The 26,865-nt window shown below is 39.7% G+C and overlaps 1 protein-coding gene across 8 annotated transcripts; it reads right to left on the bottom strand.

Moving 5' to 3' along the window:
* Positions 1-22,870, bottom strand: LOC116056004 (core histone macro-H2A.1). 8 transcript variants are annotated; one of them, XM_031308097.2, is made up of 10 exons: positions 22,497-22,867; positions 20,719-20,919; positions 20,276-20,382; positions 19,877-20,068; positions 18,883-18,987; positions 14,664-14,763; positions 11,763-11,774; positions 9,508-9,597; positions 5,000-5,174; positions 1-1,545 (listed from the first exon to the last, which is right to left on the bottom strand). In XM_031308097.2, the coding sequence occupies exons 2-10, from the start codon at positions 20,888-20,890 to the stop codon at positions 1,380-1,382; spliced, it is 1,119 nt and encodes a 372-aa protein (XP_031163957.1). In that variant the 5' UTR covers positions 20,891-20,919; positions 22,497-22,867; the 3' UTR covers positions 1-1,379. The 8 variants fall into 8 exon arrangements, 6 of the variants coding, with proteins under 6 accessions (XP_031163957.1, XP_031163956.1, XP_031163958.1 ...); XM_031308096.2 differs by having other exon boundaries at positions 18,883-18,990; positions 22,497-22,852; XM_031308098.2 differs by lacking the exon at positions 11,763-11,774 and having other exon boundaries at positions 18,883-18,990; positions 22,497-22,848.
* Between the last annotated feature and the right edge of the window lie 3,995 nt (positions 22,871-26,865).

Below are 26,865 nucleotides of genomic sequence, written 5' to 3'. Positions count from 1 at the left end.
AAGGTATTTTATTACCGGAGTGTGTACAGACCTTTTGTAGAATCAATTGTAACAATTCTTTAGAAAGCATTTTACATAGTTCTTTTTTTATAAGAAAGTGAGGCTTTTGAAAAGTCCAAATGCAGCAGAGCAGTCATATATACGTCCGTCAATCCCAATTCAAATCCAACTTAAATCAAACAGAGTCTGTGTGAAGAGGCCTGCTGCTGCACAGAAAATGGCTGAGATGAAAAATCCAATTCTTGATTACACGGCGCCATCTTGTGGCAGCTGAATCAAAAAGCAAACCAAAAGCAACAGCAGAGAGCTTCTATTTCCAGCAAAAATTAGTACATTTGTTTTATGGCTTAACAAAGACAAAACACAAAGAAAAACTCTCTCACTTGTTTGTTTTTTAAACAACCTGTGCCTTTTAGACTCAATTAAAACAGAAAATAAAAAATCTGTTGCAGTCCAATATTTTTCTAGAACATTTCACAAATACTCCATCTATATAAACATTGATAGGAACACACAATATAAACCATTCGTGCCCTGCAAAAACCTCAAATTCTACCATTTTATGTCAAAAAATGATTTATTTTTACTGTAAATGACAACCAACAGGTGTTCAGTTTACAGTGTAAACTCATGACGCTGGTACCAGGATGATTATAATACACATTTAACTAATTACGTCTTTTTATTCAAGGTCTCTGCAGCACACAAGGAAACTAATTTTTTGCCTGTGTAAAGAAAGGCAAACAGGAATTTGCAACACACAACACAAAACCAAAAACTCATTCCATAGTTCTGCTATATTAGTCTCCTGAAGACCAAAGTACAGCAAACTGAACTTCACCTTTTTATTATACAGTACTGTTAACAAGAGATGAACAGAGAATTAATACCAAAAATTACACTGAATTAGTGTTTTATGTTTTTGATATGAAAAGAAAGAGAATAGCTGTTTTTACTATCTTTACTGCCATTACATGCATGAACCCGTATTCATCAGACCTCTATGGAAGCCTGGTAATTGAGGTGTACTGTAGCTATCTCTCATAACATCTTTTACCGTATATGAAAGTAAAGTAAATCTTAAAGTGAGTCTTTTCACTTGGTGAATCTATTTTGTAGGGCACCGTTTGTATTAAAAGACCGCAGAATGAACAGTGCACTTTTACATTTAAACGCCAGAGGTGACAAGTAAATAAGAAATTTAAAACAATATAGGAAAAAATATAAACATAATGCAAAAACAAGTTCCCGGCCTTTAGAAAGATTCTTCTTCTCTTGATAATAAAACAAATCACTAGTAAACACCTTCCTATTTCCTTGAAGGAAAAAAACAGGGTGGGGAAAAAAAAGGGACAAGGAGGCGAATACTCCAAACTCTTTTAGCTCGTCTCCAGCTTAGCCATTTCCTGCACGTAGATCCCGATGCTCTCGCTGTCAAACAGCACAAAGTAGACGGTCTTGATGGTGGAAGACATGGTGGCCACAAAGTAGGTGGAGATGGCCTTAAGGATCAGCTGGGCTGCAGTCTGCTTTGGGAAGCCATTCCTAACAGAAGAACACACACACACACACACACACACACACACACACACACACACACACACACACACACACACACACACACACACACACACACACACACACACACACAGTTAATTGTGGTCAAACACTGGAGAGACTTGTCATTTTGTAGGTCAACATACAAACATAGTTATTAACTGGACAGTACCAGACATAATACATCATTAGAAATGACTTCACTGCATTTGTTTCAGTAGCCTAAAGAGCATGAGTGTGAGCCTTCAGTTGCTCAAATGGTAAAACCCTTTAAATCCAGGCTCAAGACTTGGAAAATAAATGTTTAATATTTCACCATGCATTTGACTTTTTCCAAGTTTTTCAGAAGTGTTAATCACTCTAAAGCTGTTTGTAAAGCTGAGTGTAAACCTGACTTCAACTGACCCCCCCCCCCCATCAATCAGTGGTTCCCAGCCTGTGGTTTCGGACCCAACAAGGGTTCGCAAGTCAAAAGGTGAATGCTCGCAATATTAACAAGATGGGAAATAAGAAAAGATGAATAGTTTTCAGCCATGCTAGCAGCTCTGTGAGGCTGTAGGCACAGCGGTACTTTGAGCTAAACGCAAGTATAATGTTCACTGTGTTCACTATCTGTCTTGTTAGCATGCTAACATTTGCCAAATAGAAGCACAAAGTACAGCTGAGGCTGATGGGGGTGCTAGATGAAAATTCAGGATCACCAAAGTTACTGCAATTTGTCCTACTAGTGCAGTGCCCGTTGAAAATGTGCCTGTTTGGAACAGGCTGATTGCTTGGCCTGTGGTATTGCTGCAAATTGTACCCCAAGATTACTTACAGAATGACCCCAAACCACTTAATGTGCAACTCCACTGTATACCCTACTGCTAACTTACTGATTTACCTTACAGAGAACGTTGCAGATTCAGAATGTAATCACAAAATAGAAAGAGAGAGAAGCGGTGTTAATTTCCATACAGGTTTAGTGGCTTGACAGTTAACTGTGAAGTAGGGGATTTGATTTGCGGGGGTATTTTGGCGACGGTTATGTTATTAGTTGGCAGTATAATAATTAACCTGGGGTGAGTCTGATGAAAAGTGCTGTGTCTGCCCGGTTCAGCTCTGAGATTTTCTCGCATTGCACAGCGCTGTGAAGGAATAATCTCCGAGATTACGTTATATTCTGCCTCTGGTTAGAAGTGGTGAATGTAGGCTACAGCTCACAGCAAGTTAATACTATATAGTGTCTGGCTTTTGTTTGATATTTTGTGTTGGCAAATGGCTTTTTGTTGAGTTTCCTCTTAGTGAAAAAATAGACACGGAAAAGCGTAGCGCCTTTATTTCGCCTTTAACAGTTGCAATGTTCCTTTCAGCTATCTGCTCGTGCTCCAGGAAAGTGAAGAAAAGTTAGTTTGGTATATCCAGCAATCTTGTAGCTAATGTTGGAAGCAGGAAAAGAGTCAAAGGCGGTAACACCCCTCCGCCGCTGTTGTAAAGCGCTCTGCATGTGGCGTGCATTTTACCTTCCCATCAAACACGCCCCCAAACACGGACAACAATGTGACTCAAAAACAGTGTCTGGTAGCCTGCCTATAAGTGCCACGCTCTGTCTGCCACAAAAAACTCTGTAGCAGGTTGTGCTTTGCATGTGTGGGATTCTGAAACGTCCTTGAATTCGGGAATTGTCGTTTGTTTATTCAAAGTCAAAGACAGTCCAAAGTAGTGCTACTTTGCACATTTTTTGTGGGTCTGAGGTGCCGTGCTGTGTAGTGTGAGAGGGGGAGTGGCCAGCGGCTAGTGCGGCAAAAGCTAATGTGTGCTTCTTTTACCGATATATATTTAATGATATCTTTTGCATTTCTAATCCAAACAACGTCAAGTCAACTTGGCACCGCACTTACTCGTGCCCATAGCAAGACACCCGTCAAGTTTGAAATCCATCTGACTAACGGTTCTAGAGATATGCGCATAACACACAGAAAGACACACACACACACACACACACAGACGTTCCTGCAATTTATAGATAGATAGGTAGTTGTTGAGATAATACATTCTGGACCAAAGTGGTGGAGCAACTGACAGACCCTAGAGCAGTGGTAGTGGTAGTGGTCCCCCCCCCCCCCAGAGAAGAGTGATCTCTATATATAGGCCTATGTGTATATTAGTTATACTTAACCTATTTTCATATATATATATATATATATATATATATATATATATATATATATATATATATATATATATATATATATTTGATTACAATGTTACACAGCTCTGTTTACACTTTATGCTCGTAAATAATGTTTTTCAACAACAAAATTATTTCACAATTACTTTGGCAATGTAATAGTCTGTTTCCCATGCCAATAAAGCCCCTTTAAATTGAGATCAGCTGTTTCTCAGTGAATGAGAGAGAGAGAGAGAGAGGTGTGCAACAATCAGCTGTTTTTCCGCGAAGGGATAGTCAAGGAGACAGATGCGATTCGACTGGGAGATTGGCAGTCGGCTCCTTAGATCGAATAGTGGTCACCACTATGTATATTCTTGCCTTTGTTTCAGTAATTGACTCAGCCATGCTTTGCTAACAGTGCAGCAAAACCATGCATTTATTTATTTATTTATATTTAGCGTCGCCGCTGCCCTAGAGCAACGCTGCTACAGTGGCTATATTTCTGCTGAACTAATTTTTAGTTAAGCTTTGAAGCCTTTTCTCAAAATCTTTAATGTATTTTTGTTAAATCCTGGAGAGTTTTACCTTCTCAGACCTCTAACACTATTTACATGAAACAATCCGAGAAGGGAACATCAGTAAACACAGTATTAAACCTGTGATGAGGGTTCACAAGTAGACGTTTCTTCAACCCAAAAAGGTTGTGATCTGCTGCTCTGACCTGCCATGTGCTGCTTTCACACTTTCTTACTGTTGTTCTAACACATGGCATGTTTGTGTAAATCTTTCCTGATCAAAGTGGAGGTGTTTACCACCGTTGCCAGGGAACCATGTCAACTCCCGTTTTGACTTACACAGAGAAAATGGGCACGGGCATGAACATTTTACTGCTGACGATGCAAGTATGCCACTCATGATGTTATTAAGACATGTGAAAGGGATTTTGTTCCGGTTGGAGTATAGATCACCTTGTTCAGGTCAACTCAGGTACACTTGGTCTGGAACCAAGTTTGCAAAAAGTGTTCATATTACCACACAAACCACCTCCAGTGTCAGACTAAACTAAAGCCAGATTGAAAACGCCCTTGAGCTGATGTTGTTAATGCATACTGTCAGTTAGGTTAAGATAATATTACATTTTCTAACAGCACCTCGTTTTTACAAGCATGTAATCTTTAGCAAAAAGGACAAACTGGGTGTTAATTAGTGTTAGATGAAGACAAAAACGCCTCACAATAAGGGATTGCACGATGATGTCAGGTGTGTTTCTTTCCATGTGTGTTTTCTTACCTCCCGCTACCAATGGAGGGGAAAGCCACAGACTTCAGTTTCTTCTCATCCGCCAGAGCCAGGCAGTTCTTCACCGTCTTGTCCAACATCTCCTCACACTTGTCGGAGCCCCAGCCTGGACTGTTACAGTGGATGACATACTTAGCAGGCAGACCGAAACCGGCGGTCAACACAGCTGAGGGATGGAGAGAAGAGAGGATGAAGAGTGGTTAGTCAGGTAAGAAGAGGAGAGGACATAAAAATGGGCACAAAGCAGAGGAGGAGGGGGAGCAGAAAGGAAACTTAGTTACTTCAGGTAGAAAGTTTGGTAAGTGAAAACACTATGTTTTTGCAAACTTGTCCCTTGTTTGCACATTCATATAATAATCAGAATACTTAAGAATCTATGATTGATCATATTTGGGCTTTGACAAAAATATTTTTCTATTCATCAATTATTATCTACTGTAGTCTAGTACAGAAAATTGTGAAATTTTTTTCCAAAAATGAGTCCTAAGTTGACATCCTCAATCCAAAAATGTCCAAAAATATAAAAAGGTATTCACTTTAAAATTATATAAAACAGAGATAAGCACCAAATCATCATGGTTCGAAAAAAGCCAGAGCTAGTTAAGTGGCAATAACATTTTAAAATATTCTAAAACCTCACTATGAAAAAAAGACTGAAAACTGGATATCAGTGAGGCCAAAAACTGAAAATGGAAAAATGTGGTGTCACTTCTGAACTATCTGCAAATATTTTTGCTGTTGAATAAATGTTTACATGATGGTTTGTACAACATTGAAAACATAATGAAGCAAAATGAAAGAACAATGTCTGTCGTCACCCACAGCTGTGACCTGCATTATTTAGTGAAAACAGTGCTTTAAACATTTTTTTCTTCGGAGACACCACGTCATATTTTGCTAGATTTGTGCAAGTTTTGTCAGACAGTGAGTGAACTTATTCAACTCTAACTTTAACTTTTCTCATGGCACGTCCGTTGTCTACGTCAAAATCAGCTTCATTAACCAGTTTCGTCAGATGTCAAAACCCTGGAGGCCCGAGATGCTAAAAGAACACTTTGCTTTGTGGAAAATGTATGCAGCAAATCTCCAAGAGCTTAAAATGGTTTGGCCAGGGTATTACAGTGAGGTGGGCCGGAGAAATCACTTCTCCAGACAGCTGAAGAGGAGCAAAGAAAAGGAGAAGAGGAAGAACAAGGAAGAGAAGAAGAGAAAAGGAAACGGAGAGACGGAGAGAAGACATGAGAGAAGTAGAAGTCAAACCAGCAGCTGTAGACAGTGTACCTTAGCCAAAGCCCCTGACTCTGTGAAGTGAGAAAGCCTCCAGTCAGATTTTATTAGCCCACAGCAAATGTGTGACTGGACTGGAGTCAAAGCTGAGGAAGAGCTTATTTCCAGATGGCACACAGAGAGGATGGAGAGACTTCACACAGCAGAGCAAGAGCCAGTCGCGCTGCATGTGTGATCTGGTTGTGAGCTAAAGTGTGTGGATGATGATGATGATGATGATTACGGTTTTCATGACTGCCTGCTTGTTTTATGGTTTGGGAAGGAGGAACAGTGTGTGGTGGTGTTTGTGCACTGCACATCTGGCGATCACCTGTCAATCAAACTATGCAGACAGTACTGCAACATTACTGTTGACGTAGTTTGAGCTGTGAGTGGCGTTCTTTTTTTGTCAATTTAGCCAACCAACAAACTCCAATACGTCCAGAACTCAGCTGCCCGCCTTCTCACCTCCACCCGACACCGAGAACACATCACCCCTGTCCTCCACAACCTCCACTGGCTCCCAGTCAAACACAGGATCAACTTCAAAATACTTCTCACATACAAAGCACTTAATAACCTTACCCCTCCATACCTCTCCGTCCTCCTCACCCGCAACACTCCCGCCCGCCTCCTCAGGTCCGTCGATGCTAACGCACTCAAGACCATCAGGACTAAGCTCCGGACCTGGGATGACAGAGCCTCCTCAACTGCTGCACCCACCCTCTGGAACGTCCTCCCTGACCACATCCAACAGTCAAACACCCTACCATCCTTCAAAATTCACCTCTTCGAACTTGCATTTTCCTGTTGACAGACTTTCCCAGTTTTTCCCTCCTTTTCATTGCCCACCTCTCTTGCTTGCCTCTGCTTGTCCATGCACCTATGTGTTTTCTTTTCTCTGTTATGTAACCTTGTCTATGTACCTTGTCTGTGTGTTGTATCTATGCAACCAAAACTGTAAAGCGTCTTTGAGTGTCTAGAAAAGCGCTATAAAAAAAATAAATAAATGTATTATTATTATTTTATTATTTCATTCAATCAGAAAAAAACAAAAAAGGTTATGCTGTTGCTGCCAGAAATATGAATCATTACTTCCTGTGTGCAACAGAATTGTTTCTGTCAATAAATTACAATAGGACAAAAGACCAAAACCAACAATGGGTTAGTTTGTCTCTTAATACTTTCTGACTTCCCTACCCTACTCTGTGGGTGGGAAAAAAAATAGCCAAAAAACAGTGAAAAATGTCCGTCACAGTTATCTAAAGCCCGAATTGAATAGCCCAAACTCTCTAACAGAACAGCAGTGAATCCTCATAAAAGACAAGCTGGAACTGGGGAATGTTTGTCACTTTTGCTTTAAAAATTACCTTAATGATTGATTATGAAAATAGTTGCTGATTATTTTTCTGTTGATCGACTCGATTAATCGTTACAACTCTAGAGTTCACAAGAAATTCACTTTGATGTGGCACTTTCTGGTGTAACCGGGTACTTAAACAAATGGCTCATTGCCAAGTAATACAGTAAACAAGTTCTCATTCACCTTTATAAAAAAAAAAAGTTGCCTCCCAGGCAAATGCCTCTGATTACGAGTGATAAAATCACAGCAAAATAACCCAATTTTTATATTCTTTGTCATCCAACATTTTTATTTTACTATGTGTGCAGCAGATCTCTCTTATGAATGAACCATGCATTATAAAATAAATTAAGTTGTACCTTTTTTTGGAATATTAAACAAAATGAATTTAACTTAAATAACTTGGGGAGTAACGCTGGTACCTGCCTGGCCTTGAAATAGGGAAGTTTTCTTTCCAAAAAAAATCCAGATGAGCAAACACTTTTTACAAGTATTTTAAACATCTTGAAGAACTTGTTTGATGGCTGTTCTGAACCAGGTCTGGTCAGGATGACCGTTTTGCTGATCCTGATCCCCAGAATCCCCGACAGGCTCTGCTGGCTCGGTGTTCAGTCACCTGGTAATATATTTACAAGCTCCACACAGAGACCGGGATTATGATGCTAAGCTAACTTGGCTGAATGTGAGAGAGAGCAGTGGCAAAGGTGGGGAGTGATTGAAAAAGTGAGTATGAGTGATGAATAATGAGAGAGACAGATGGAGAAAGAATAAGAGAAGGACAGAAAGACAAAGTGGAGACAAATGGACTGAAGGATAAAATAATCTGACGGCTCAAACAATATGGCTCTCTGAAGACCGATGGCTATAGTTTTAGACGAAAGTCGCCAAGGACAGATATAACGTGCCAATAAGAAATGTCTTACAGAAATAGTCAACTATTCACCGGTTCTCTAAAAAGTTCAATGATTCTGGCAAATCTTAGCTTTTAAAAGAAAGAGAGTTGGTCGTGTGAAAGTGGGTGAACTCATGGAAGCAGAGGCCAAAAGGACCCTGCCCTGTTTAGTTTGGTGTATGTGTGCGTGCGTGTGTCTAGAGAGATTTACGGGACACACTGACATCACTGTCATATGAGCTGGGTGGTGCTTGAGTAGATCAATATGCACTTTTCAGCCCCATCAATGGTGACATTGGGAAAAAAAAGTCATGAAACGTCAGTGTTGCCCAAAGCATAATGATTTGTGGTGTCAACTGGGGTTCACACCCTTTTCCTCAAGTGGATATGGACGTTTACTAGCTGCAGCAAAGCGAAGGTGTCTTTAAACAGAACTCTGTGAATTTCTCTTTTCACTTTGTACAACGGCAGGAGGGTGTCTCTGATCACAAAATCTACAATCAAGATTGGTCAAGGTAGTTTTGAAGCTTGTTGGAAAACATAAGTATAGTATAGCTGGAGCAGAGTTTCAAGTTTTTAAAAACCGACTCATCACCACAGATTTTAGCTGCTGCTATACAGGATGAAAGGCAGCCATACCCCTTAGATAGCACTTACAGTAGAAAGTCTTACCCATGCCCCATCATTTGTTTTACTGAGAATAACTGTGATCTAGTGTTTGTCTAATTGTTTGTTTGAGGAGTTTGAATTTTGTAACAACGTCACGACAGCAAAGCCTGACTTGATCAAGGTTGATTTAATAATGAAAGTGTCCGAACCCCAACTTGTCAAAAGCTCCAGGCTCCTCAGGCAGAAATGTCATAGTCTGATTTTTGTATAAAAAGATTTTTTTTTTTTTTTTAAATCCCTTTACTATCCACACAATAAGCAGCAGGTACTGGTAGGCAAATCCTGACAATATCTACTCCGCGCACTTACCGCCAGCCACCTCCAGAGGGCCGTTTTTCTTCTGCAACTCCGACAACGCTTCAGTGAACTCCTTCCCTCCCTTCTTTTCCAGAGCAGAGCCTATACGTGGAGGAGAGGGTTGGAGTGATTAAATCCTCACATACTGCTGATGGACAGATAGCAGGGAAGAGGAGAGAGGCAATGTCATGCAGACAGGCATGAGAGGCAAGCAGGCAGACATGGAGACAGAGACAGACAGACAGACAACAATGCCGTCAATCATTTCACCTGGTTTCTCTCTCAATCTCTGAGCTAATGCCGCACACAGAGTCTCTGTTACCTCACAAATGAAGTGCAAAGATTCAAGGCTGCTATTTTCCAAATGACTCACTCTGAGTCAGTTAAACTAAAGTATTAAAGCCGCAGTCCCTAATTACTTCCCTCTGTCCTCACATACTGGCTTATTTGCAGTGGACTGAGGGTATTCCTTTAACTCCAAATTAGAGAGTGAAGAGTGTGTTTTTTAAAAAAAAAAAAAAGGAAGAAAAAGGTTTGCAGCATGTTATAAATGAAAATGTAAAAGCTTGGTTAACTTGCTCGCATACACATTGAAAATCAAACAGCCAAGGAAGCATTTCAAGTTCAACTCTGAAGAGGAGGAAGATACATTTAGAAGTTGAGACAACTGAGAGAGCAAATGTTTTCTTTCCTACTTATTTTGATTATTCATTCCACACGGATCACACTACTTCAGATTTACTCAGAGCTAAAGAGAAAAACCACAAAGGAAACCAGAGAGGAGAGAGGTGATTTAAATCTACCAGAGCCAGACAATTCAATGTTCTGGCTGCAATAACATTTAAACCAGACAGGAGAGAAAATACAACAAGGTTAATATCAGCCCTTTAAGGAAAAGTTAGTGATTAAAAGCTCTTTAAATTATGAAATGTTAATTGTTAAATAGTTAAACATTCACTCACTCATTAATTCAAAGGACCAGTGATCAACGCTCAGGAGCTTTAATTTGAGGCTTGAGGAAATCAAAGTAAAAAACTTGGTGGATTTTCTTTCTAACCAGCTGAACAGACAGCACAATCCAGGGGGACAGGAAATGAAGCGAGTTCAAGATCGCCCACATTAAAGCCAAGTGGATCAAAGCAGCATCAACAAACAGCAGCAGCATGGTTTCAGGATTACGGGGACAGAAATACACAGTTGTGTATGCATTACATGATGCACTCAACTGCTCTCTGTAGATCATGTTTCTGTTTAACACTGCACCTGGATATTAGATGATTATTAAGAGTATCATAATGAAGTAATGTATATATTTTCTTCAGTGGTTCAGCTGTAAAGGTGAATCATCAGTGGGTAAAGCATTACAGCGACACATTGGGCCACCAATGTTATGGGACTATGCCGCTGCTTTTACACATTTGCAGGCTTGCTGTAGCGTGTGCCTGTATGATGTGAAAATAAACTTGCAAAGAATTGAAAGTTGCTTGAGACAGTGGATCTTACTGTAGTCGTTTAATGTTTTTGGGAAGGTCAGATAAGAATTGTGTCTCATAGCTAATGCAGGTGCTTGTCTCACGAAGCAGGGTTGCGAAGATATCGGGCGCACAGACTAAAACAATGCAAGGGTTGGTGTAATAATCCAAGCAGTTCTTTCTGCTTCAGTTCAGTTGCAGTTCATTAATCCTGCTTTGAGAGACACACCCTGGTTGCAATCAGGAACGGCTTTGAAAACTTTTTTTGGTGCATAAAATGCAAGAATTTCTGACATCTGAGAAAACAAGATGCCAAACACCAGAATCTTTTTTTAATACAGTAAGCTGCCAAATTCAAATAATCCTTTTCACAATGTCTATATTGAGTACGTCTTCTGGGTTAAGTTTATTGAAAACATAGCGTGTTACTGCAATGCAGTTTGGCAGCTCACTTTCAAACCTGGGAGACTGGAGTTTCCCACACGCACTTCCTTGCATACATAAAATAGTCCCTGCTTTCACATTTCAAGCCTCTGCAAGTCAATTTTCATTCATGATAGAGTAATAGTTATTTCAGTCAATGTTTGATCAAATTACATAAATACTACAGTGAAGCATTTACAGTAGAACAGCAGGGTGTTTGGGAACTGACTAAATAACCTACAATGCAGAATAAAAACTGTGCTGCTGCTGTGATGCTTGTCCACAGATTGCAGTGCAGACCATCTAGAATATGCAAAGAGAGAGCAGACGGACAGGCACTCGCGGTCTCTGTGGTTTCAATGGTTCCTTTACCTACTTCACCACCTGCATAGAGGGAGGAGTTGGTCGGGTGAACGACAGCGTCGCTCTCCACGATGGAAATGTCGGCTCTGACAACTTGCAACTACAGATGACAACAATGACAGACAACAGCCAAACAACATGGTGGTAAAAACACAGTGTGTGTGTGTGTGTGTGTGTGTGTGTGTGTGTGTGTGTGTGTGTGTGTGTGTGTGTGTGTGTGTGTGTGCGTGTGTGTGTGTGTGTGTGTGTGTGTGTGTGAGAGATCAGGAGCAACAAGATGAGACAAAAAAAGTAGAACAAAAAAAAGGATGAAAGAGAAGAACAGGAAGAAAAGAGACAGAAGTGAGCGCGCTCCTTATTGGCTGAGGACTTCACAGGAAACAAGGAGGCAACTGAGGACACGGTGGGTCATGTTATGTAATTAGAAAGCAGGACTGCAGTTAGCCAGATTTACTTAGACAGAAATACAGTCAATTCTTTACACTCATCATCGCACAAGATTGCATGCTAGAGTGCATTTTAAAATCTTCAAGTTTTTTTTGTAGTTTTTAATTGTTTTGAAGTTTTCTGACTTACTGTGTCGTCCTGATTTCTTGGCTCATATGAATGAGCAAAGAAGTTTAAGATCACACTCCAGGCCACCGCCCTTACAGTCAGGCAGCAGAGAGCAACTAACAGGTTCATGTCATGTTTTTCTTCTGTAAATTGATGCTATATTTCATTACTAAAATTGTCCTGCAATTAGAGTTATTATCAAACATTGTAAAAATGGCTGATAGCCATCTGAAAGGATGACAACCTGGAATGAACCTCAACACATCTACCGATGGGAAGAGCAAGCGTGATCACTGCTCTTAGGGGCTCCGATAAAAAAATCCTTGAATGTCTCCACAGAAATTAATGTCTTGCTCCTGGGAGTTGTATTTTAGAGAAAATCTGTCTTTTTGTCATCTGTCATTTTCAGTCAAAGAGCGGGAGGAGTTACTTGAGGTCAAAGAAGATCAAAGATATAATCCTCACCAGGTATTCACACCGCGAGCAACACCATCAATAAGTTATTTTATTTCCTGAGAGTCCAGAAATCATCAACAAGCACTTCTGCCGAGGAACGTTAGCTGTACCAGAGGTTTTTCCAAGTCAACAGACGTCAAAAGCTAATCATATGTGTCCAGTGTTTTTTCATTCATTTCGAATGGCTGCATCCTTCATTAGGGTTTACTGTAAATCACTCCGGTTTTCGTTGCTCTCAATGTACTTACACAGAAAAGACATCCAGCTAAAACAAGGACAACAAAGCTAGACAAAGATAAAAACATAACCAGGGAGGGAGAGTTGAAAAATAAACAAAAAAATAAAAAGTACTAGAGAGCGCAACACCGAGGCTGCCGTCCGCGGAGACATTTGACCAAGCTTTTATTTACAGTACGGAGATGTTTATAAGGCCAATATCAAAGCAACATTAAAGGTTATTAAAGGTTGTGTAGCTGCATTAAACATAAAGCTAATTTTTACCAAAAATATCAGTTTTTTTAAATGTCCCATGGCATGACATTTTCACTTTGAGATTTTTTTAACATTAATATGAGTTCCCCCAGCCTGCCTATGGTCCCCCAGTGGCTAGAAATGGCAATAGGTGTAAACCGAGCCCTGGGTATCCTGCTCTGCCTTTGAGAAAATGAAAGCTCAGATGGGCCGATCTGGAATCTCCTCCTTATGAGGTCACAAGGACCAAGGTTACCTCCCCTTTCTCTGCTTTGCCCGCCCAGAGAATTTGGCCCACCCATGAGAAAGAGAGGCATCATGGCTTTCACATGAGATGGTCAAGGCCACACCCCCCCCTCTCCACCTTGCCCCCCCCCCCTCTCTTCTCCTCAATAGCTACAGACACAGAAATGGCACATCCTAAGTAAAGCTCATTGTGGGACTGGCTCTAGTGGCTGTAATTCTGCACCAAGGCTGAATTTCGGGAAAGAGACTTCAGATACAGTATTAGGTAGGGATGTCCAGATCCGATCACGTGATCGGAAATCGGGCCCGATCATGTGGTTTCAGACTCGATCGGAATCAGACGTTACCTCCCGATCAGGACTCGGATATATATGTATATATATTCTCATTATTTTTTAACACATCTGTAGTTATGCAGTGGCACAGAGTTAGACCCTTTTGACTCCACACAGAAACAGCAACGCGTGCGGCATGACATCAATTTGTTGCAGAGACGCTATTGGTTAAATGCCGGCAAAGTAGAACACGGAAGCAGCTTGAAGCGGAAAGCGCAAGTATGTCTGCGGTCTGGAGGTATTATAAAGTTGAATTATTATAGAAGTATCGGATTGGGACTCGGTATCGGTAGATACTCAAAATCAAATGACTCGGACTCGAGGGCAAAAAAACCTGATCGGGACATCCCTAGTATTAGGGGACCACTAAGGTCTATATAAAAGCATCCAAAGAGCAACATGTCATGGGTCCATAGATTAATATGATTAAGATAAACTTGAAAAAAGCTCAGCACAGTAATAGAAAGTGAAGAGAAAAATTCAGAGAAGGCACCAATAACCCTCAGTTTTCACCTGGATTTTTGTAATTGTTTTTGTCGTCAGATCTTCAATTGGTTTTAAATAATCAAAACAACCAGTGATACATTTGTGATTCAAATATCTCTTCCACTTTCCAACATCTGTCCTACATGATCACAACATCAACTAAGTTGCCCACAGTGTGAATAAATAGACGTGGTGCAGGAAGGTCCTTCTAACTAGTCCAGCAGTCTAAAACTTTTTTTCTGACAGTTCTTTATTCACTGATTATTTAGTTTAGGAGAAGTTGTCAAGCTGTTGAACATTCAAGGATTTGTATCATCTCAAACCCCACTGAGACCAGAGAGTTTGGGCTAGGGGAGCTCACCTAGATCATCTTTAAGTTCAAGTTCAGCATTGGTGGGGTTGATGACCCCCTCCACGTCAAAGCCAGCCAAGTTACTGACCTCGCTGTGAATGAGGTTGAGCTGCGGAGGTGGGAAGCGGGGGAGGGGGGAGGCATGCCGAGAAGGAGGGAGAGCAAGAAGGAACAGGGGAGGAAGCAAAGCAATTAAAACCAGATTCACACCACGGCTTAAAGGGATACCTTGACTTTTTGATGATATATAGAACTGACATTATATATAGACATTCAACATATCTTCACTACAGCTGAAAGCACACAGTGAGTAAATGCTTAATGTTTTGGTGTGCAGTGACGTGAAATGTAAAGCCTAGATGTGGACTGACAGCCTCTTTGTACAGGAGTACACAAGAAACAGAAAATAATAACCTCATGTACAAAAACACTGCAACAAAAGGTTATACTGCTAACTGCTACTGCTATATCAGCATTAGTCAGCATTTAGTCTAATCAACGACAATTCATTTACCGGATAATCGCCAGAACATCTGTTGCCGCCGAATCTTCCGCCCGGATGTCCCTCGCCTTGCTAAACGTCATTGGTTTCGGAAAACATCAACACACTTCGAGCTAGCAAGTTATTCGCTTAAAATGGCACATTTTAAATAACATTTAGATCATGCAACCATCATGCAAGGCAGGTCTGCTTAGTTCTTTATGGGAAGGATTTTAAAGATGTACAAAGAATATGTTTACGGTATTTACCATCTAACTGGGATGTTTTGGGACTGATTGGCAGGGATTTGCTACGGGCAAAATACACACGGTGATAAACTGGTAAGAGCAAATTACATTTAACCATGTATCCAGCTAATTTAAATAGCTTAAGTAACTGTATTGTGTGAATAGATAACTTCATTTAATATTGTATGTGCCGTTTTCTTTCGCGAGGTGAAAACAAGTTCCTTCCCGAGACCAATTTGCAGATACATCGTCGCTGCGACCGGAGCTTAGCGCTGCCCAAGACGATTGTGATTGGTTTAAAGAAATGCAAACAACCTAGAGCATTTTTTCTCCTATCCAGGAGTGTATTTGTGGAGGGGCCAGACCTTACTCTGCAGCACTGTGGATAGGTCTGGCAAGCGTGACTAGTCAGCATTAAATCAGACCTCTGGATAAGCACAACATTGTGACAACTAAAAGAGGTAGAAAGAGAGCAGCATGTAGGGGCATTGATTAGGACACGCTAAATTATTTTAAATGCCAATGGAAAGAGCCTGGATAATTAGGACCACACATACAAATGGCCTCAACCAAGAGGGACATTGGTCACAAGCTGAAACTAACCCACAGGAATATAATATATACTCTTTTTCACAGCAGACAGTTTGACTTGTCATTGTAAGAAAAGCACAGGTGTTACTAATAGCATTAACAATGTCTTTGTTATATTTAAGTGTCCCATTAAGCCATGACAGAGTGACAGTGGGACAGCATGCAACAATACCAGGACCGTGAAACTGAAGCAGCTGAATGCAATTCAACCATCAATAGTTTGATTATTTACACCTGTGCTTTTCCTACAGTGAAACGTCAAATAAGCTCTATGGCATCTAATTTTACCCATCTTTGTAGCTGTGTTTGTAATTATTTCAGTTGAGTGTAGGGATTGTTTGTTGAGTGTTTGTCATTTTGTCTACATCTTATGTCTATTTTGTCTACATCTTATGTCTTGCAATGTCCCTTTAGTGCTGTTGTTTCTATATAATGTCAGTTTATATTCCTACTATCTACTGTAGGTTTTCAAAGACAATTCCAGTTTATTAATATTTTGTTTGTTAAACGCTAGCTGTACCGCACACTTTCAAAGCCAGCAATTTCTACCAAGACTGAGGGAATATTCTAAAACAAAAGTCAAAATGTCAAAGTATCCTTCTAAATGTTAAGTTTTTCCAATGCATATGCCACATCCTGTTAGTATTCCAGAGTCTAAGATTAATTAGTAAACACCACTTTTCGCCTCCAAGGATTTAAACTTAATACTTTGAAATAAAAAAGCACAAATCATCCCACAAGCAGTGAGAGTGAAAGCAGTGACAGCAGAACGGTTATTTGGAGTGTGTGACTGAGACTGAACACTTGGGCAGGAAAAGTGCAGTTGAGATAATTAAGTCTATAAAACAGAAAACAGACTAGCTTTTCTATCCATGGGTTCATTATCTTAACCAGGGGGAGGTTAACTGCATTCATTTGATTATCATCCACTGATTTCAAACAGCTGCTGTCATCTGTGGTCAGCACTGAGCACTTTCACTAATGAAGAAAATAAAACAGCAGACAAATACTTCCTGCTACTGAGTGTAGCGTAATCTATTCCACAATCAAAGTCAATCACTTTAAGTTTGATTTCAAATTAATGCAATACACCTAGGAATGTGTGTTAACCATCACCATGAGCCAAGACAACATGTGTAAGCAGCAATATTTTGGACTTTAGAAATAGGCAATAACAAGCTGTAATTTGAAATATGTTTAACATGTTTTCTGACACTACAGACTGTAATGTTTTTTCCAAGGTTCATAAAAGATCAATTAATTCATGGTGAAGAAGCAAAAAGACTTGTGATAAAACCACAAGCAAGGGGTATGCGTCATAATGCTTCAAAAGCAAAATCTGCTTTACATCACGTCAGGATTATTAGTCAGTATTAAATAATATATTAGTATTAGCATATGCATGGTAGACCAAAGCATGCAGTGCCATTACCCGCAGTTAAAGTTGATCTGAAACGTTGAGTTTTGGAAGTAAATTTCCCACATTTGTTCTCCTGTGGAGGGCAATTAATTTGGCATTTGATTTTAACAGTTAATTTGATTTTTTAACAGTGTCATAGAGAGTTTTCATGACTCTGCAGACTGTGAAACAACTATAAATTGTATTTCTATAGAAACCATCAGTTAATCCTCTCCTATCTGTTTGTGTTTAATCTTATGTTGTACTACACTACCCACAAGCTTTAGTGAGAGGCAAACAAAAAAAAAATCACAGAGGACACTGGAAAAAAGACTGGTCCAAACTATTGTCAGAGTGCTAAACACAGCACACATAATATAGTTTTTAGCACAAAGACAGCACAATCAGTTTGAAATTAGGGAATTAGTGACACTTCTTGCATCATTCTTGAGTCATTCGTTCTCTTAGACACAACTGTGTTCCCCCTCTGCCTTTTATGTTTTTCAAACTCAAATCTATTTTCATAAGCTTCTGATCTTGATGATTATGTGATCTTGAACATTAAAAAAAGGCTTAGATGTGACTTTAGGCAAATTTACTTCCATGTTTCAGTTAAAATAAAATTAAAATAAAAACTTGAAAAAGAAGTTTTTATGCTCAGCAGGACCAAAGCGAGGGGAGCTTACAGATCTGCCACATCTGATACATTAAGCAACACAACATTCATGGTTGCTACTATTACAGTTAAAGCGTAGCGCGCCGCTCTGTTGTGTAGCACTATAAGCCCTTATATGAAGTCTGGTGAATTATAGCAGACCTGTTAGGAAGTACAGCGTGATGGAAACTTACATTTATAGAACAAAATATCACAAAGACGAAACAGATAACTAATTACATTATCACATCATCTTTGCTTGATTTCACCTCTTAAATCTGGTTCAGTTATGACAGTAACGTATAAATAAAAGAATAGCAACGGATGAATATTTTAAGGAGGCAGATCTAACAGTTTGTAGTCTTTAATTATAACCCCTGTGGCTGAACAAATTACAAAAAATATCTTTGTTTTTACAGTTTTCCTGAGCACTGATCTGATTAATCTGGTTGCTCATCAAGAATGAGATGTCAAGTTTTCTCCAAAACAGAGATAGGTTTACAAAAAAATAAAGACATACAATGTCTTATTTCTTTACTACTGAAATGTTAACACTCTTAGTATGTATGGCACTGCATTTTAAAACACGAAAGTCTTTTGAGAGACAATTTTAGTCCTAATATCTACCACGTGTATACATTATGTATGTATGTATGTCTTACTTCATGTATTTGCAAGTTATCAGATATTTGTCTAGAACTCTTACCTCTTTATAAGCCTTATTTTAGCCTGGCATGAGTAAGCTATCTGTTCATCCCAAACTTAAATCATTAAGTAGTGACTCGCCTGTGGTTTATGATGTATTTAGCTTCGACCTGTGTTGAATTAGTACATTTTAACAGACAGAAACTGACCTTTTGACCCAGGAAGAGGCTCTTTGTGGAGAGCACGGTGAAGCTGTCAACTGGAGATCCCTCTGTGGTGCTGTCTGCTGACGCCGCCTTGCTCACCTCACCCTGCTTCTGTTGAGGACAAAGAATACATGTTGACACATACATGTGGAGAGGTAAGAGATCAGGTTCAGCTACAGTATCACAGCTGAAGCTGTTCTACGAGAACACCTTGTCTCAGTGCTGTGCCTTTAATTAGATTTGTCTTGGTTGTGGGTGTTAATTCAACTTTTCCCTGCCTATCAAAAATGTCAAAACGTTTTTGTGATGTTTCGGTTAATTTTCTCCTCACTAAAACATGTAAACCAATCAACCTGTAACGTCCTGTATATGTACAGTTTATGCAAAGTGTATTGAGAAGGAACCCCTGGGAATACATATGCAGGCAGAATAGCCTTTCAAAAAATTGGATCCTAGTCCCTATAATTTATGCTCTAACTTTTGGACATCATCACTTTTTGTCATGTGTTAAAGCCAGTTAGGATCCAATCAGGAAATAGCTAAATATTAGGATCAGTCCTCATCTTGGGGGAGGAAATGCTGGATATCAGATGTCAAGATTTAGACTCCCAAACGACTCAAAGTACAGGATTGAATGCTCAAAAGATAATATAGGCTGCTCCAGACATAACTGGTGGTAACATGTTTTAGTATGACATGTCTATGGAACTGAGATCAATTTGCATTTTCCTGCTTCCAATTACTGTATATGTAAATTAAAATGAAACAGTCCTTTCTGAGTTTCGGAGTTCCTGCTCAGGGTATTGAGTATGTTTTCAATAGTAAACAAATGTTTTTTGTAGATTTTTTAAATTTGCGTAACTTTTTTTAACACGGCTGGCTTATAAATCGATCAGCGTACCACAACAACAACGTTGTGGTTAAACAGGTTCAATTAAATGTTTCTAGTGCTTTTAAGCAGCCAAACAAACACCATCCTGTTCACGTTAAACAATACCTTAGCCTTCGCTCCTGCTTTTTTCCCACTCATTTTCTTGCTTGCTGATTTTTTGACTGGCTTGGGTTTCTTCTCTGGGGCGGGTGAGACGGGTGTCTCCAGTTTTCCCTTTGCACCTCTCTTCTTAGCCAGCAGCTCTGGATGGATATTGGGCAAGACTCCACCTGCTGCGATGGTCACACCTTTCAGCAACTGAAACAGGAACACAAAATTAAAAACTGCCTGGAAGGTAAGAAATCAATCTAAAAACTTGCATTGGAAAAATAGTTGACAATGATGTTATACGTTGTTTTTTAGTAAATGTCCTTCGAATGGCAGATTAGATAGCTTCAAAATGAACTTGACATGATATCAAGTTTACATAAATGCAACTTGTATAAGATACGTGCAGCAGCTGACCTGGTTCAACTCCTCATCGTTGGCGATGGCCAGCAGGATGTGTCGTGGTGTGACGCGACCCTTCTTATTGTCTCTGGCTGCATTACCTGCCAACTCCAAAATCTCAGCTACATGGGTGAGAAAAAAAAAAAAATCAATTAACATTGTAGAGCACAAATGGTTTAGAAAATCAGTTCATGCCTATGAATGCAGAGGTAACCTCAATTAACAATAATAGACTTTCATGTGGTTCTTTAATTCTATGTAATTAGTATAGAGTAAACATTAATTAACATACATAAGAATTGAGCAAATTCCTACAACTGGACTGCAAGAGCAAGTACAGCTTTAAAGTGCTTCCTCATCACAAACCGTCATATCTCTACGCTGAAGCTCATGTTAGAAATGTTGTGAGAAAAGTATCACAACATATTATCATTCTCTCACTAGAGAATAAATCTTACCAGTAAGATACTCAAGGACAGCCGCCAGGTAGACGGGTGCTCCCACCCCAATGCGATATTTGGGCAGGCCCCTCTTGATGTAGCGCAGCATGCGTCCTACAGGAAAGATGACCCCGGCCTTGGTAGACCGGGATGTCTTGGTTGACTTCTTCTTTCCTCCTCGGCTGGACATGGTTCTGAGACCGCTACCTGTGTCAGGCTCTGCAGGGACACAACAACCATGATCCATTAACAAATCTGAATATGACATTTCTTCATGGTAAGTGAAATACCAAATAAACAGTAATTCAGTTCTGAGTACACCTAATGTGACTTCATTCTTAAATATGTCTTGGCCAGATGTGAAAACATACGCTCATCTTACCGGTTGCAATCACAAACTGAGGCTACAACAGAGGAAATCTTTCCCAAACTAGAAAGCTGCAGACATGCCTAACGTTAGATGAAATCCCAGTGTTAAGCTGGGACATATCTCCCACAGGAAGTAATGAATCAAAATAAAGAGTTAAATAAATAAGCAGTAGGCTATTTTACTGGGGCTGGCTTACAACAAACTAAATGCAATTCCTGAATAACCTTCAGTTTTTGAAGGTTTGATATTTTGGCCCCTTAAATTTAATAAAAAACAAAAGATGATACAATCCTGAATAGGTTTTACATCCCAACACTCCAACTCTAAACTCCCACTCTACAGTAATAATAAAGAATATTGTTATTATGCATTCAGGGCTAAGCCCTTCATAATAAGTCTAGTCACCCTCTCTCAAGTCCTCCAGCAGTTAATTATGTGCTTTCATTCTCTCAACTATAAATCCCCTGGATGCATCTAGTTTTAAAGTGTAGCCTACTTCATCAGACTTTAGTATTTTATAGATTGATTGCCCAAGATCCACAATGACATTTTTCTGTGTTTTTATTTTGATCACCCTCAAAGTGCAGCCTTAATGTCACATTAGCTGTAAAAAGACATGGATTATCATAAGAGCTATGCTGCTGTCTGATCACTGCTGTGAACGGATATTTGCCATTAGCACCCTGACATCTTGGGAATGGTCAATTATTAAATTGAAACATGCATATGGCTGTTTTGTGGGTTAAACTCAACTAAAACCTAATATTTTAAGTAAAATCCGTGGATAATTTCATGACGTAAACATAATTGTGATGGAAATCATTTTTATTGTACCAGATGCAGACACCAATTAGCTGTCTGATACTGATAATTAATTAGCTCCACCAAAAGCTAACCTGCTGTAATGCAAGGATTTCACACGATACATATACCATAACGCTAACCGTGCCAATTGAACGTAACGTTGACCAGTAGATAGAAGATCTGCGGCATGTCTGCTCTCCGGACAGGTGTAGGTGGGTTTAACCGCCTCACTGGGTATTTCTTTCTGCTGGCCACTGACAACGATTTCCGCATGTCAACAGCCCGCCGGATGTCTCGCACATGTAAATGTATTTTATCCACAGACTGAGCGACTACACGGCTAAAAATCGAGCTGTCAGACGAACTGGGGACATTTTCCTGTTCAGGTCAGCGAGCTTTCGAGAGGAAATAACCCCGGCAGAGCGGCGGCAGCTGCCCTCTCCTCCTTCCCTCCCCTCCCTGCCTGCCAGCTCCAGCAGTCTCCGCTCTCGGCCTCCATGCCAGTAAAACACGAAATGGCAACGTTAACGGCTCAGTTCGGCGAACGGAGACTGGCTCGGCCGACAATGAGAGACCGTACTTAACCAGACACGACGGTGTGCAGACCCGGTGGATTACTTACAAAACACAGCGGGGAAAAAATGTCTCCGGTTCTCCGGGAACAAGCCTGGGCAATGTCCTCGACTCCCACAATCCACAGCGAGTTAAAATATCGGATCGAGCCAGCGCTGCCCGCGGAGCGATGCAACTATACTGGAGAGCAAACCTGATGAGTCTGAATCTGCTGCCGAGATGATCTTTAACCCTTTACACTTTACTTTGTCCAGGAAAACACTTGGTTTAAACTGAAAATTCCCACTCTAGCTATGCTAACTCTCACATACATTTAAGCTTTAGGAGAGTCACATTAACCTGTTCGCGCATTTTACTGTGGGCTACGTCAAATTTTTTTGACCAGGGGTGTCACTAATTCTGGGCATCTTGTACAAATATACCCCCCCCCCAATCCACAAATCCCTCTACTACATTTTGCAAGAATGTTTTTTTTTCTGATAAAGTAGGCCTATTTATCAAAAAGGTTGTCAATCAAAGTGCATCAGGGCAGCTGTGTTATATGGGAATAATGATAGTGCGTTCCATTTTCCTCGAAGCCGGAGCTGGGAATGACGTCACACCTGAGTTGAATGTTCCATTTACAAGTCGAATTAAAAAAAAAAAATTTCAAGTCAGATTTTTTTATTGTGGGGTTAGCTCATGGATGTATTAAGAGACCATTGTTAGCAATACCCGTTGATAACAACGCAATAAGCATTATGCTGTTTTTTGTGCATACAAACAGCATAACATGTCCACAGATAGAAGTTGAACAGGACTGTGTGTAGGCCATAGACTGTATATATACAGTCTATGGTGTAGGCCTACAACTGATTTAGTTAGACACAAATAAGACAGAAGGGCTAATAACTGTATGTTACTACAGCGTTCACTGCATGGATGTACTAAGAGAACGTTCATAGTGTGTTCCGTTTGTACTCGGAACTCTGATTTTCCAAGGTCAAAGTCGGAAACACTCCCAGTTGACCCCATGGATGTATTAAGGTTGACCCGAGTAGCCTGAGCTAAAAATCCAACATGGCTGCTCCGTGCATCAACAGTTGTGAAAGCTGTAGTAACATACAGTTATAAGCTCTTCTGTATTATTTGTGTCTCACTAAATCAGTCGTACATGCAGCGCTGTTCATATTCTGTGGACAGTGTTGTTACGCTGTTTGTATACACAAAAACAGCGTAATGTGTTGTTATAAACTGGCATTGCTAACAAGTGTGACGTCATTCCCAGCTTCGGATTCCGAGTTCCGAGGTAAATGGAACGCACTATCACTGTTGATGCACGGGGCAGCCATGTTGGATTTTGAGCTCAGGGTACTGCGAGGTTGTCCGACTTCCCAACTCTTTCACGGGGCGTTTCTGACTTTGAACTCGGAAATTCCAACCTCCAAGTTCAAATGGAATGCACTATTACACCAAATGCATGAGTAAAGTAAATTCATAAAAGTAAATTTACTTTTATGAATTTACTTTACTCATGAATTGAATTATGATCTGTGATCTTTGACTCAACAATTTCAAAATTGTATATCAAATCACCCTATCACAGTAACGTTGCTTCAGTACACCAATTGAAAAAAAATAGAAAACGCAATGTATTTCCCAATGTCAGGTTTAACTCAATTGTCACCTCCTTATGCATACTTTTATTTTGAAGGTGAACTACATCTTTCTTGATAAATGATATGTGTAAAAATGAAAAACACAATTGAACACAAATATGAGTGCACTTTAGTCCAGAAACTCCACATACAAGCACCCATGTTACAAAATGGGTCATGATATATCTAAATCAGGCTTTAAAGTGCCCATATTATGAAGAAATCACTTTTTCTGGGATTTGGGGTGTTATGTTGTGTCTCTGGTGCTTCCACACACATACAAACTTTGAAAAAAATCCACCCATGCTGTTTAGAGTGAGATACGGTTTCTGAATGTGTCCTGCCTTCAGTCTCTGGGTGAGCTGTTCAAAATCGGCACGGCTTGTGACGTCACAAGCCGAAACGAGCAGGCTAACCGCAACCATTAGCTCGTAGCGTTAGCATGCTAACGCTATGGCTAACGCTAGCATGCTAACGCTAGCATACTACCTCGTTCTCAATAGCAAAGCACTGCTACAACACACACAAGTTCACCATAATCTACAAAAGAACTACTTACATGTGCGCCCTCATTTAGAAGTCTCCCAGCTAATCCTGCCTTGTAACTGACCAAAGTTGTAGAAACAGCCTTTCTTTTACTGTCTATGGAGCTAGCTAGCTGACATGATCTACATCTGAGCTACTGGGCATGTGCAGTGCAATCAAAGATAGTACAGAAGAAGAAGAAGAAAAGAGGTCTCACTCTGTAGCTAAAACAGAGACCAGGTGAAAAGAGGATCTGCAGCAGTGAGATAGAGCACTGCAGTACAACACAAATATGGTGTTTTTTGAAAATTAAACCATGTAAACCTATTCTGGTACAACCTTAAAATACAATTATGAACCTGAAAATGAGCATAATATGGCTGCTTTAATGCCCTCAGTGATACACACTCAGTGAAGGGCAAGTGACTATATGTGCAGCACACGGATGCAGTGGTAGCAGCTTCACAGCAGAGGTCAGACCTGAGCTGTGCATTGAAACCAAATTAAAACCAAAACCCCACTTACAGGAGAACTAACTGCTTGCTGATAGTTGGTAAAAGTGAATGAACTTGACTCTGATTCTGATTCTGAACTAGTTTATTTGCAGCCTGTAGCTGTCACAAGCTACACATGCTCGTATACGTGTGGAAATATGCAGTTATCTGTGAATGACTGTAATTTATGAATCTTGTTTCATTAAGTGCAGAATAAAATACAAACTAAAGATTGTAGAGCTGAAGTTTACATAGAGAAGATCATTTTATAATTTCAAGTATCAAGCAATGTTTATAGTCATAAATCTTATATAGAATATACAAGTTATATTAATCATACACCTGCCTTTTCATCAGCTTTACTAAATGTAAAAGCACTATTTAGCCTCCATTTGAGATATTTACTGGAATTTAATGTAAAGTAAATTAAAGTCAAAAGCTTTGTTTTTACAGTGCAAACACTCCCTAGTTTGCTTTTTTCTCTCACTACCACCCATACAAAAGGACAGAAAAGGTCCTGAGTGCAGTAAGAAATAACTTTTACTTCTAAACTAAATTACTTCTCTCTCCACATTTATTACAGTAAAGGGGGTTTCCGGGTCTGATCCTATGTTCAAAGTCATACTCATTTTACATAATGTATTACGTATACATATTATGTTATGTATACATAACATAATTACATAATGATTAGTGGACTGACCCCCTGTACAGTAATAATTGGTGATAGTGGGGCCACATGTTGATGTCGCAGCAGCAGAAAGGCCTGGAGGTTATCTAGGTCAGGGATTGTTAAGTGATAGCTGAAGGAGGTGTTATTGATGAGGTGAGGGCAGAGAAAAGTGTGTGTGTGTGTGTGTGTGTGTGTGTGTGTGTGTGTGTGTGTGTGTAGTCATCAATATTCTCATTATGTAAGGTTCCAGTAGTCGTACAGTTGAGTGTATTACATAGTAATTTATATGTCCATTTCCATTATTGATTCATTTGCAAAAGTATTCTAAATTATTATTATTATTATTATTATTATTATTATTATTATTATTATTATTATTGTTATTATGTTTGGTGTATAACATTGTCAAAAAATAAACAATTTCCTATAGGGTACAGGTGACATTCATTTGTGTAAAGTGCTTGTTTTGTCCTTTTGTCCGACTCACAGTCAAGATATTCAATTTATGATTAAAAACAAAGAAAAGTAGAAAATCCTCACAATGTTAGGTGTTTTTGCTTGACTTTACGGTTTAAATGATAATCAAACTAGCTGCAGATTAGGCTTCTGTTGGTCTGCTAATCGATTAATAGACCAATTGTTTCAGCTAGAGGTAAGATATTTTATTGATATTGATAAAAGTAGGTAATTTTAATCGTTTACAGTTATTCCTTAAAGTGAATGTTTCCTTTCTAAAAAACACTGGTTATTATATTATTATTCTAATATAGGCTGACTGCAATGGATTTTTACTGTATTCTCTCACTTATTAGCCTACAGTGTAGCCCTACTTTCCCCCTCAGCATGCTAACAGCAGCGCAGTAACAAGCCTCAATGCTTAGTTAACAGTTAACAGTTTTGATAGGTCTGGCAATGCGAGACTACAACAGTTTCTATCAACCTTCGCCTGATACATGTGTGGACATCCTCATAGATATTTTATCTATGCTCTATCAAAGAATTTCTATGTTCACATCATCAGAGCACAGCTACCGCCACTTCCGGGTACGGCTCGAGTCAGCTGACCAAGAACCGGCCAATCAGAAGTCG

The sequence above is a fragment of the Sander lucioperca genome, chromosome 13 (assembly GCF_008315115.2).
Source record: "Sander lucioperca isolate FBNREF2018 chromosome 13, SLUC_FBN_1.2, whole genome shotgun sequence".
NCBI lineage: Eukaryota > Metazoa > Chordata > Actinopteri > Perciformes > Percidae > Sander > Sander lucioperca.
The sequence above is the reverse complement of the archived record's forward strand: the minus strand, read 5'-3'. Positions and strand labels throughout refer to the sequence as shown.